Source organism: Sus scrofa, chromosome 13 (genome assembly GCF_054392235.1).
Source record: "Sus scrofa isolate SSC_HxYL_T2T_F1_AM1 chromosome 13, Sscrofa_HxYL_maternal_Yorkshire_Landrace_v2.0, whole genome shotgun sequence".
Taxonomy (NCBI): Eukaryota; Metazoa; Chordata; class Mammalia; order Artiodactyla; family Suidae; genus Sus; species Sus scrofa.
In genome coordinates, this window is record NC_139395.1 from 136,034,858 (window position 1) to 136,049,002 (window position 14,145).

Below are 14,145 nucleotides of genomic sequence, written 5' to 3' on the forward strand. Positions count from 1 at the left end.
ACAGCGAGCTCAGTTCTGAGCTACGTAGAAGTCAGGTCTTGTTTTACGTGAGTTTTTGTCAAAAATTCCCAGGCTAAAGTATACCCTTCAGCCATCAAAACCAAACGCTGTACTGAGACCTAAAAATCTGTGATAAAAATCCCAATAAAGGGTGGGCTGAATAAAATAAATAAAAATAATACATAAATAATAAAATAAATAATCATAAAATTTGAACACAGGGACCTACTGAGGAGCGTGGATTGAAAAGATTCACTATTTCGATGCACCTTCTATGAAGAACGGTGATAATGCCCCCAACTGATCTTGCGTGGACGAGGTTTGGAGGCAATCAAGAGTGTGTTTTCATAAGTTAACACGCCTGCTGATGAACGAATGCCTAGACTTCTAAGAAGGGGGACACACTCCAAACTGTCCCTTTCTACTCCTCTGCAGTGGTCCCGTCCAGGGTGTGGTCCTGACTCTCAGTCCCAGGGTCCATATCACACCCCAACTCACTCCCACCTCTGAAACCACCCCCCTTATAACCTTTAACTAATGACTCTGTATTTCTTCAGTCATTGATTATTTTGACCTGTAAGTATAAGAAACCTCTTCCTTCAAAGCCTCTCCCTCATTTACTGCTGTGGCAGCACTGACTTAACAGTGTCATATCCAACACATACATTCTTAGAACAGATTCTTAGCCAGAGGACATGAGAATATAGGCTTTATTCTATTATTATACAGTAGCAATTAAGGGATAAATCTATTTGGGGATGAAAAGAATATAAGTTAGGGCCCAAAGTCTATGGGTGAAAACACAACTGATTTACTCATTCAACAAATCCGTACTGAATTTCTAATAAATGCCAGGCTCTGAGGGATACAATTAAGTATGACAGGCCCTGCCTTCAAGGCACTTAGGCTTAGTAGGATTTGATTCTACACTGTTTCGGGTCTCATGCCCCATGCCTTTCTCCTTCTTCACTTCTGGAACAGAGTTTGGGAACTTTAAAAATTATTTTTAGGGGAATTCCCGTCATGGTTCAGTGGTTAACAAATCCGGCTAGGAACCATGAGGTTGCAGGTTCAATCCCTGGCCTTGCTCAGTAGGTTAAAGATCCAGTGTTGCCATAAGCTGTGGTGCAGGTCACAGATACAGCTCGGATCCTGTGCTGCTGTGGCTGTGGTGTAGGCCGGCGTCTACAGCTCTGATTAGACCCCTAGCCTGGGAACCTCCATGTGCTGCAGGAGCAGCCCTAGAAAAGGCAAAAAGAGAAGAAAAAAAAAGTTATTTTTATAACATGAAAGAAAGGAAAACAGAAACAAAAACCTGAACCCGTCTCTGTCTTTCCCTCCTAAAAATTTTAAAACAATTTTGGGAGCTTCAAAAAGATTTTTAATCTTTCTAAAATTAGAAATTATAGGACACATAATAAGAAATGATCAGGTAAAAAGTGTATTTTACTTCTCAGAACATTACTTGCTATGGTAACACTCGGAATTTTCTAAAAAAAATACCAATGTGCAATAAGGTATTAGGCAGAAGTGACTTTGCCCACAGGCTGGAGTTTTAGAACCCTCTCCTGCCAGGCTGCACACCTTCTGTCCCATTTTACTTAACAAGAGAGGGAGGCATGCATTCCCACACTTGTCAGGACTCTGCTTTCTCATCTTTGGCCTCAGACAACCAAGACGAATTTTAAATTAAAAGCTAAAAGTGAATATTCAAAATAAAAAGAAGACATTAAAAGATCCAACACTGTTAAATACTGATCTGTAGAGTGAAAGCAATCCCAACCCAAATCCCCACAGATGTTTTATAGAAATTGACAAGCTGATTCTAAAATTCACAGGCAATTGCAAAATACACAGCATAAGTAAAACAATTTTGAAAAAGACTAAAGTTGAACAAATCACCCTACCTACCTGATTTCAAGACTTATTATAAACTGGGGAGTTCCTATTGCGGTTCAGCAAGTTAAGAACCTGGCACAGTGTCCATGAGGATTTGGGTTTGACACCTGGCGTCACTCAGTGGGTTAAGGATCCGGCATTGCCACACGCTTCGGCAGGTAGGTTGCAGATGTGGCTTGGATCTGGCGTGGCTGTGCTGTGGTGTCAGCCAGCAGCTGCCGCTCTGATTCAACCCCTAGCCTAGGAACTTCCATATGCCATAGGCGGTGGCCCTAAAAAAGAAAAATAAATAAACTACAGTTGTCTAGAGTGTGATAACAGCGAACAATAAACAAACAGATCAACAGAAGAGAACGGAGTCCTGAAATAGACTCACACAGCTATGGTTGATTTATTTTTTTTACTTATTTACTTTTAACTTTGAAGTAAATATAGATTCTCAGGAAGCAGCAAAGATCATACAGAGAGGTTCCATGTACCTTTCACTGTTTCCTCCGAAGGTTACATCTTACATAATTATAGCACAATATCAAAACCAGGAAGTTGATACTGATATAATGTGTGTGTGTGGTCTTGTCATCTTCTCACAAGTGTAGATTTGTGTAACCACCAGTACAATCAAGATGCAGAACTACTCCATCATGGGAAGACCTCCGTTGTGCTACCCTATATTTGTTTGTTTGTTCTGGCTTCACCAGCGGTGTGTGGAAGTCCCTAGGGATCAAGCCAAGTGCCACAGCTGCAACCTAGGCCACAGCAATGACAACACCAGATCTTTCTACCTCTGTGCCACCAGGGAACTCCATGTTACCCTTTACACCTGTCCCCATTCCCACCATCCGTGAATCCTAGCAAACACTAAATATGACTTTTGATGAAGGTACAAAATTAATCCAATGGAGAATTAATTCCATGTTCAATGAATGGTGCCGGAACAACTGCACATCCGCATGCAAAAAAGGATTCTTGCCCTTACATCTTACTCAAAAATTAACTCAAAATGAGGAGTTCCCGTCGTGGCACAGTGGTTAACGAATCTGATGAGGAACCATGAGGTTGCGGGTTCGATCCCCCACCTTGCTCAGTGGGTTAACAATCCGGTGTTGCCGTGAGCTGTGGTGTAGGTTGCAGATGCAGCTGGGATCCTGCGTTGCTGTGACTCTGGTGTAGGCTTGTGGCTACAGCTCCGATTTGACCCCTAGCCTGGGAAACTCCATATGCCGTGAAAGCGGCCCAAGAAATGGCAAAAAGACAAAAAAAAAAAAAAAGAAATATTTAAAAATTAACTTAAAATGAATCACAGATCTAAATATAAAATATAAAACTTGAAGAAGAAAAATCTTCTTCTTCTAAGAGAAAAATCTTAGGAGGAAATTTTTGTGTTAGGCATAGTTTTAAGATACAACACAAAAAGCACAACCTATCAAAGAAAAACTCATAAATTGGATTTCATCCAAATGGAAAACATGTACTCTCCAAAAGACACTGTTAGAAGAATGAAAAGACAACTCAGAAACTGAAAGAAAATATTTGCAAATCACCTATCTGACAATGGGTTTATATCCAGAATATACGAAAAATATATATCAACTCAAACTCAACAATAAGAAACTATTAAAAAGGGGCAAATATTTGAATAAATGCTTCATCAAAGGTGATATGCACATGGAAAATAAGTACATGAAAAGCAGTTCCTTACCATTAGTTGATTAGGGAACTGCAAATTCTGCAAATTAAAACCACAGTGAGGAGAAAAAAAAAAAAAAGAGCACAGTGACGTACCACAATGCACCTACTAGAATGGCTTAAAAAAAAAAAAAAAAAGAAAGAAAAAAAGAGTCCATATCCAGAGTGGCAAAAATATAGAGCAAGCGGAATTCTCCTACATTGCTCGTGGGAATACAAGATAGTAGAGCCACTCTGCACAACAGTTTGGCAGTGTCCTATAAAGTTACACATTATACTTACCATATGGCCCAGCAAAAAAAACTTGTGTGAGAATGTCTATAGCAACTTTATTCTTGACTGCTAAAAACCTCAAACGACTCAAATGTCCTTCCCTGGTGAATGGATAAATAAATTGTGGTAATCTATAATGTGGAATAATATTCAACAATAAAGGGAAAGAACTAATGATTACATGGATGAAGTCCAAATGTTTAGTGCTAAATGACAGAAGTCAGACTCAAAAGACACTCTCTGGAAAAGGCAAAACTATAGGGATGGGGACCAGATCAGTGGCTGCCTGACGTTAGGGCCAGGAGAAGAGCTGACTACAAAGGGACAGCACCAGGAGATTTGGGGGAGTGATGGAACCATACTGTATCTTTACTACGGTGGTAGTTAAATAAACCATGCAATTGTCAAAATGCATCCAATCATACACCAAAAAGAATATATTTCACTGCATGTAAATGAAAAAAAAAAAAAAAAAAAAAAGGAGAGGCAGTTTTACCATAAAACCTTCTTCCTCTTTTAATCTTTACAGGATCAAGAGGGGAAACAAAGTTAAGTTCTATATAAAAAAGAAGGAAAGCATAATAATTTCACTCACAAAACACAGGATACATGGAGCATATAAACTTTGCCTTAAAATAGTTCTTCTGAAAAAAAAATAGTTCTTCTGCCTTAGATTATGTATTTGCCTATTTTGCATCCTCTCATCACAGGTCCAATTATATTAACTACATTATATTACTTTCTGTATTTTTGATGATCTGGCACATACGACCTTACCAACTGGGGAGAGGCTAGCTAATTTTTAGAGATTAAAAAAAGGACTGGAGGGAACACGTTTGTCATTTGAAAACTACCCAAGCCCAAGCCCATATCACCCAACTAGTTTCTTAACTAACTCTTACACAGCAAGTCAACATTTCTCCTGCCCTAGATCATCCCAGGGCAAGGTGCCATGCAACTGGTATCAGCCAAAAAATAGAAAATAAATAAAAATAAATAAATAAAAAAGAGTGAATCCTAAGAGTTCTCACCATGAGAAAAAAAAATCATTTTGTTATCTGTTTGAGATGATAAATGTTCACTAAACTTGTGATAATCACTTTATGATACATGTAATTAAATCATTACGCTGTACACCTTAAACTTATACAGCGCTGTATGTCAGTTATGTCTCAATAAAAGAAAAAACAAACAGGCAAAATACATACATTGGAGTTTGATTACATCAAGCTTGGTAACCTAGGACTCTGAATTCTGTGGTGCATCACAGCATGAGGGAAGTTCGGGCTTCTCTGTAAGGTAAAATGCTAGCCTACAGGGCAAGCTTTTTGCATCAAAACATGTCCTATTATATGTGCCATATTTTGGGTGACTGAGAACTTTTAAGAAGTTCAGTTTAGTTTAAAATGAAAAGTACATGGCTAGGGGAGTTCCCCGTTCATTGTGGCTCAGCAGGTTAAGACTCGACTAGTATCCATGAGAATGTGGGTTCGATCCCTGGCCTTGCTCAGTAGATTAAAGGAGTCGGCATTGCCATGAGCCGCAGTGTAGGTGGCAGATGCAGCTCGGATCTGGTGTTGCTGTGGCTGTGGCTGTCAGCTATAGCTCCAATTCGACTCCTAGCCTAGGAACTTCCATATGCTGTGGGTGAAGCCATTGAAAAAAAAAAAAAAGCATATAGGGTAATAAATCAACATGCGCTACTACAAAGTGAAGTAGTTAACGACATAGCACCAAGGTCAAACAGACATTCTCTCCTTAGTGTAGATGTACCACATGAAAAGCAGGGCATAATCCACATACATGCCTATATACATATTATCACTTCCAGAGGTGTATTTATACACAACCAGGGAAAGATGTATGACATTTGGTCAAATGCTCAGTTCAAACTCCAAACCTGAGTTACAAGAAGCAATTGACTAGTCCTTATTTTTGAAGGCGAAAAAGGTTCTGAGGATTATGGCAAGGTATTAACTTCATGTAAGTCATTATTTTCTCCAATTTTAATTATCACTTAATTCAGGAAAACAAAACAAAAAACTCATGGCTTGCACTTCCCTTAAGCACTCAAATATTTAAAAATAATTGTCTACAACAGAATGGGAAATTCGTTTTGCGTATGGTTAATACTCAAAGTATAGGAAAGAATATTTTAAGAAATTTTTTTTTTTTTTGTCTTTTTTTGTTGTTGCTGTTGTTGTTGTTGCTATTTCTTGGGCCGCTCCCGCGGCATATGGAGGTTCCCAGGCTAGGGGTCGAATCGGAGCTGTAGCCACCGGCCTACGCCAGAGCCACAGCAACTCGGGATCCGAGCCGCGTCTGCAACCTACACCACAGCTCACGGCAAAGCCGGATCCTTAACCCACTGAGCAAGGGCAGGGACCGAACCCGCGACCTCATGGTTCCTAGTCGGATTCGTTAACCACTGCGCCACGACGGGAACTCCCTAAGAAATTTGATAAATTAATATAAAATGGAACCAAAAGAGGGAAAATAAGAGTGGAAAAGAGGAAAATGAGAAAAAAATCTCTTGTCTGAGATAGTTACTTTTCACTGAGATGAGCTAAAAATTTTCTCAGAGCAGTTTCGATTAAAGTGGAGGGTTTTGTTTGTTTTGAACAGACAATATGGGTAGGTGGTAATAAATTCAAACAGAAAAAGAGTTTATCTAAATAGAAAAATAGCCTTCCTCTCACCCCTCCCCGAAGGTCTCCAGCACTACATCCAGGAAGCAACCACTTCAAAAAGTTCCTTATATATCTTATATCCTTCCTAAGATGATCTAAGCATATACAATCATATTTATGCCCCTCCTATTTTATTCAAATGAGAACATACTATATATACTATTTCTTTTTTTTTCTTTTTTTTTTTTTTTTTTTTTTTTGTCTTTTGTCTTTTGTTGTTGTTGTTGTTGCTATTTCTTGGGCCGCTCCCGCGGCATATGGAGGTTCCCAGGCTAGGGGTTGAATCGGAGCTGTAGCCACCAGCCTATGCCAGAGCCACAGCAACGCGGGATCCGAGCCGCGTCTGCAACCTACACCACAGCTCACAGCAACGCCGGATCGTCAACCCACTGAGCAAGGCCAGGGATTGAACCCGCAACCTCATGGTTCCTAGTTGGATTCGTTAACCACTGCGCCACAACGGGAACTCCCCTATATATACTATTTCCTCTTGCTTTTACCCCAACTTAAAAATATATCATAGACGGGAGTTCCCACTGTGGCTCAGTGGGTTAAGGACCTCACACTGTCTCTGTGTGAATGTGGCTTCACCCAGTGGGTTAAGGATCTGTCATTGCCACAAGCTGCAGGAAAGGTTGAAGATGCAGGTCAGATTTTATGTTGCTGCAGCAGCAGCTTGAATTCAACCCCTGGTGATTCAATCCCAGAACTTCCATATGCCGCAGGTGTAGCCATTAAAAAAAAAAGAAAAAAAATATCATAGATGGTCTAAAATTTAAGGTATCAATGTGAATGTTATAATTTCTATAATAAATACACATATTTATATAATTTACAAATGTATATATGTATACACAATTATAAATAAGGACATGTATATGTGCATATATGTTCATATATGCTCAGACTCTGCTGAAAGGGCCTGGCAATAAAGACACCTGAATAGTAAGAGCATATCTAGCATCCAGATCTTGGTCTGATTTACCACTGAAAGGAACCAGGGCTCATCAGAGGAATGGCTAATTACCAGGCTGGATCGGGGTATACATGAGAAGAGTTTGGAACATAATATTAGGTCAGAAAGTAAGGAAGCACTAAAAAAAAAAAAAAAAAAAAAAAAACGATGGGAGCATGTCACAAGGACACAGGAGCCAGTTTGAAGGGGCTCCTACTAGCCAAATCTGGGACAATCTGAGTACCAAAATAATTAAGAACTGTAATGAATTATAAGCCATTGGAAAAAATAAGAATCCATAATGATAACAGGAAAATAAATAGGTGGTAAGGGAAAGCTCTACGTTTCAGGAGAATACCAACTCCTGATTAGTAAATACTGAGAGTATTGGAGTTGAAAAATCATTTGCAATTGATATAATAAAGGTTGTTTCAGGCAAGAATCATCAATGGATATTAAATATAAAGAGACAATTTTTGAGGAGCAGGGTTCTTTGTTTGTATGATTTTAAAGGGTCTCTCCAAAGATTCTATATTAGTTGCAAGGCAAAACATCATACATTTGAGATATTGGACAAAGCTTTGACCAAGGAGTCAAAATTAACATCACTAGTGAGGGGCAGATGAACCCTGCATGTCTCCACATGAGATACCCTGAGAAAGCCATGACATCAATCAAGTGGTTTTCCAGCTGGAAATGCATAACCCAAATCAAGTTCTGAGAAACCACCACACAAGCCCCAAATGAGGTATGCTTTACTTTTTTAAGAGGCTGTATTATTCAAAAATGCTGATGTCATAAAAGACAAAGAAAGGCTGTGGAAAGGTTTCAGATTAAAGGATACTAAACAGATAATTAAATGCACTATCTGATCATAGCCTGCATCACTATACATAAATATACACAGAGCGTACTTACTATGTATAGGTATAATACATGTATTTCTATATATACATACATATTCATATATAGAGAGATAAATATGCATAGAGAAAAAGATGTATGAATCTACGGAGATGTATAATGTACATTGAGGAGCAAATAATAAATAAATAGTAAAGCAAATGGGGATAAAATGTTAACGATAGGTGAATAAATATGGGTAAAGGGCATGTTCTTTGTACTAGAAATTTTCTGAGTTGAAAATCATTTCCGACTCAAAAAATAAAATAAAAGATATCACATACTTTTCTATGCCACTTTAGATGTATCTTATTTTTGTTTTTCACTTTTTAATTGAGATACAATTTACACAAGTAAAATGCACAGTGTTTTTTTTGTTTGTTGGTCTTTTGTCTTTTTAGGGCCACATCCATGGCACATGGAGGTTCCCAGGCTAGGGGTCTAATTGGAGCTACAGCTGCTGGCCTATTCCAGAGCCACAGATCTGAGCCGCATCTGTGACCTACACCACAGCTCATGGCAATGCCGATCCTTAACCCACTGAGCAAGGCCAGGGATCGAACCCAGAACCTCATGGTTCCTAGTCGGATTCGTTTCCAATGTGCCACAATGGGAATTCCTCAAGAGAATATTTTTGAGATGTATCCATGTTGTTACAAGTTCAATACTTCACTTCTTTTTATTGCTTAGAGTTATTCTTTTATATGAATATGCCACAATTTATTCATTTATTATTGGATATTCTTGTTCATACCTTCTGTAGATAGGTGTCTTCATTCCTCTTGGGTGGGGCACGGGGCAGGTGTATATTTAACTCTATAAGAAACTACCAACTGATTTCACTGCGGTTGAACCATATCTCATCACTTTTGATGGCTGCAAATTATTTAATTGATTTGGTGGACTACAATTTATTTAACCAACCCCCATTGTTGGGCATTAAGTTTTTTCTAATCATTTATTATTACAATTTGGTAATGAATATAATTACATATTCAGCTTTGTGTACAAGTATGAGTTATTTGTAGAATAACTTTCATAGGTAGGTCAAAGAGTGTATACATTTTAATTTTTTTTATTTTTTTTTTTGTCTTTTTTGTCTTTTTGTTGTTGTTGTTGTTGTTGCTATTTCTTGGGCCGCTCCCGCGGCATATGGAGGTTCCCAGGCTAGGGGTTGAATCGGAGCTGTAGCCACCGGCCTACGCCAGAGCCACAGCAACGCGGGATCCGAGCCGCGTCTGCAACCTACACCACAGCTCACGGCAAAGCCGGATCCTTAACCCACTGAGCAAGGGCAGGGACCGAACCCGCAACCTCATGGTTCCTAGTCGGATTCGTTAACCACTGCACCACGACGGGAACTCCTAATTTTTTATCAAATATTGTCTATTAGTGTTTTATATTGGAAACCAATACAAAAATTATTTCATTCCCATTAAAAAAGTATGAAAGTGCCTGTTTGCCCCACATCTCTGCCAGTTACAGGTAAAACTTTTAATCCTATCATATTAATTTGTACTTTTTATGAGTATTACAATGTTGGTTTTAATTTTTACTTACATGTGCCTATATTTGTCACTCCCATATTTTACATCCTTATTTTTCTTTACCAATACTAATTGCAATTTCTCTTTCTTTTTCAACCTCTTTCTACAACCTTGGACACCAACTTTTGTTTTCCTTTTTATAGTCACACCTGGGGCATATGGAAACTTCCAGGTCAGGGGTCAAACTGGAGCTGCAGCTGAAGGCCTATGCCACAGCCACAAAAACACTGGATCTGAGATGCATCCGTGACCTAAGCTGCAGATTGCAGCAACCCCAGATCCTTAACCCACTGAGTGAGGCCAGAGATCGAACTACATCCTCACAGAGACAATGTTAGGTCCTTAACCAACAAATGTTGGATCCTCAACCCAGCACTGAGCCACAGTGGGAATTCCAAGGACTCCACATTTTATATAATACCACTAGACTTGTGTAACTCCAGCACACCCCCCTTTTTTTTTTCCTTCACTGGCAGCAGGCAGAAAGTTCCTGGGCCAGGGACTGAAGCTGCACCACAGCAGTGACAATGTCAGATCCTTAACTCATGGAGCCACCAGGGAACTCCTTCAGTATTCCTTTACCCAAGTAAAAACTCCCCAACTCAAAAACCTTCACTGGATCCCCATTACCTACTGAATAAAATCCAGACCCTTTATCTTCACACTTAAGATCCATTCCATATTTCTTATCTTTTCTCCCAAAAGATTATCCTGTATGTACTTCCCCAAGAATGACGCTTCCTCAGGGACTTCCCATAAAATGAGTACTTCCTGATTCCATGTCCTGATACATGCCACTCCCTCTGCCCAGAATGCCCTCCTCTCCCCTGCCTAAGGAGAATTATCTTCCTTAAAAGGTAATGGCTCACATGCCATCTTCCCCCCATGCCCTAAACAAATGCAGATAAGATGAAAGGTCACACTTACCGGCACTTTCATTTTAAATTCATCTCGATAGTATTTAATGCCAATGTCAGTGAATGTCCTCTGGATAAATCGAGATGGACGAAGAATGAATATGAGCTGCAGGTTTCCTGGAAATGCTACCTGGAAAGATCATAAAAGATATCAGGCAAGTGCCACATCCATTGTCTCCTCTTACCCAAGATTACAGATGACAAAGTTAAAGGGGACACCATGGATGCCAAAGAAATAGAATATATTTCACAAGATTTCAGAGCTGATAGAGATCTTACTGGTCACATAATCCAAATCCCTCCTTAAAACCAAACCAATCAAACAAAAAGTTTTTCTGATTGAAAAAATAATTTATACTTTACAGAAAAATTAAGAAAATAATAGTACACATTAGAATGAGAAAAACACCCATGATTTCATAGCCATTCTTTAAAAATCTAATTACAAAAAAATATATATATATATATCTAATTACATATGGGCTACTTTCTCTGCTTAAATATCTTTATTATAGATTAAAGTCATACCACAGAAATGTCTTGCAACCTGCCTTTTTACTTAATATTATATCATTGGTTTTTATTCCTCTTATCAAAAATTCTTTGGAAATATTTTGATGGGTGTAAAATTTATTCAACTAATCCTTTATTGTTAGCGATTTAGGCTCTTCTATATTTTTACTATTATAAATAACAATGAAATTTTTATCCACATTTTGGAAAATAGCTTCCTAGAAGAATTACTGAGTCAGAGATTTAGTATTTTAAGGGTTCTTAATGCATATTGTTGCTAACTTGCTTTCAAGAAGCGTTGCCCTCATCTTGAGGTAAAGTCCTGAGAAATGAAATAACAGATTCATGTAACAACTTCGTGGCAAAATTGGGAATCCAAGTCTCCCATTGCTCATTGCTTTCCATTCTTCCAGCGGTTTCCAAGAACAACCTCCTGAGGTGCTTGGTGAAAAACAGCCTAGTCTTTCCCATGGAATATTCTCATTCATTAGGATTGAGATAAAGTCTAGATATCTATTTTTGACAAGCACATGAAAACATTCTGATAAGTAGTCAGGTTTTTAGATCCCTGCACTATTGCATCTTTTATATATAAACGTGATCTATGCAATTCTTGGATGAATTAGACTCAAGTATTAGATGATTCAAGTATCGTCTATGACCCCTGGGAAACCAGAGTGCTCTAGAGGCCAGACCTCTGGAATAGTCACGGGCACTGTCAACTGCCTAAATCCTCAGGGCATCAACCATCATCATAGTTATCCCCCAAATAAACACTATGATCAAAACCAAGCCAAAAGAACAAAACAATCCATGCTCAGGGAGAAGGGAATGTTCCTTTTCCTCATCTTTGAAATGCAAACTCCCAAACAGAAGACCCTTGCATTATGTTATTTCATGATGGGACAAAGGTACTGAGACACTCTCTGTGTATCTGGATGAGGCCCCAAAGGGATCTGAGAGAGACTCTGTACATGTCCAGGCCTGTATGTGTGACTGCTTCTGCTGAGTAGGCATACTGAGGCTCCAAACAGCCCTCTCCCAGCTGAGCCTCTCCCAGCCTCTATATTACCATCCTACCATATCCCATCCTCTTCAGCCACTCCCAGCTGCCCCAGTAAGCCATGCTCTGGTGGAAATGCTAGTGTGGCAGGCCCCGAGTGTCTCAGCCTGCCCACGTGGCTGATTGCCCTGGTCTGAGGTCCCTACAGAGATAGGATGCACGTACTTGCTGGAAGGCAACAACTAGGGATCAAAGTCAGACTAATAAGATGGAAAAAGAAACCCATCCAAGGTTGTGCAATTTAACGCCAAAAACAAGAACATATCATATCATTTTTCTAGTTTTGGCCAGTGTCTTTCTAACTTGAAAAAACATAATTTTGAATACTGGAATGAAGATTGTCTTAAATTGCATGGTCCCCCAAAGCAAGCCCTACGATGAGTACTTGGGTCTAAAGAGTTTATGTGAGGAGATGATTCCAGGAAACACAGGGAGTGTGGGGGTACTGGTGAGACAATGATGGCTCATTAAGTGGGACTGCTGTGAGCAAGAAGGGCTGGGACCTCTGAGATAGTGTATAGAACGTACCTCAAAACCGTCCCACTGAGTGACACAGAAGCTGGGGTATGTTTCCACTAACTCCCACAGCTCAGTAGTTGCAGGTCACTCCTGGAGCATTAACTTCCCAGCCCTCCCTACCTGCTCCTCTCCAGTGACCAGACTGGTCAAAACGGTAGAGAGACTTAGGAAGCCTTTGACACTCTTAGGAATCATCTGCAAGTGACCTTCAGGTGGATATGGACATGACACAACAGCCTCTGCTACAAAGACATTGTCAAAATTTGGCATAAAATAACTGATATTTCCCTGTGACTCTGATGTGAAATAGTTAGACCATTTAAATTACCTTTATAATAATAGCACAAAAAATATTTACAGCTATTTGGGAGTTCCCGTCGTGACTCGAGGGTTAACAAATCCGGCTAGGAACCATGAGGTTGCAGGTTAGATATCTGGCCTGGATCAGTGGGTTGTGGATCCAGCATTGTCGTGAGCTGTGGTGTAGGTCGCAGATGCAGCTCAGATCCCACCGTGCTATGGCTGTGGCATAGGCTGGCAGCTATAGCTCTGATTAGACCCCTAGCCTGGGAACCTCCATATGCTGTGGGTGAGGCCCTAGAAAAGACAAAAAAGACAAAAAATAAAAATAAAAATAAATTTTAAAAAAATTTACAGCTATTCGTGTCAAGGATGCTTTAACGGAGCTCCATTTGTCCCTTCGTCTGTCGATAATGATGACGAATCCGATGCTGGCAGCCTCCACACTGCAAAAAAGGATGGTCGGTGTCAGAGACAGTGAAACACATGGGTATGGTATGGCTCCCTGAGCTTATCAATTCTACTACCTCTGTGTTACTCCAGGCTCGATGTGCAAACACCATGCACAGCATGAGGGGAGAAGCGGGTCTGATTGGCTCTCCCAACAAGGGAACCAGCTTCCTTTCCTTGAAGCAGAAATACCTGGTGTCTCAAACCCTCTCATGGGCTCTGTTTCTGGATGGCAAATGTATGAAATATCCAACAAGCATGAGTACTCATGTCACTGGAGCACCACATGCCCCAGGGTAAGCAGAGAACCTTGAGGTTGAGCTCTGCCATCTTTCCACTCCCAAGACTGACATGCATGGAGCCATCAGCATCCTTCCATAGGAGGCAGCCCCAGAGGTGTTCAGTAATGACACACGTTGATGGGAAAAAC

At 39.8% G+C, this 14,145-nt stretch overlaps 1 protein-coding gene across 25 annotated transcripts in view; it reads right to left on the reverse strand.

Moving 5' to 3' along the window:
* Positions 1-14,145, reverse strand: part of MCF2L2 (MCF.2 cell line derived transforming sequence-like 2) — a 250,868-nt gene that overhangs the window by 156,550 nt on the left and 80,173 nt on the right. For all 25 annotated transcript variants that reach the window (XR_014824428.1, XR_014824429.1, XR_014824430.1 and 22 more), the window contains 2 exons: positions 13,621-13,711; positions 10,881-11,000 (listed from right to left, as the gene is read on the reverse strand). Coding sequence is in view for 14 of the 25 variants with exons in the window: in XM_084990475.1 (XP_084846601.1) it covers positions 10,881-11,000; positions 13,621-13,711 (211 nt within the window). In the remaining 11 variants the exon portion in view is untranslated. The remainder of the gene's footprint in view (positions 1-10,880; positions 11,001-13,620; positions 13,712-14,145) is intronic.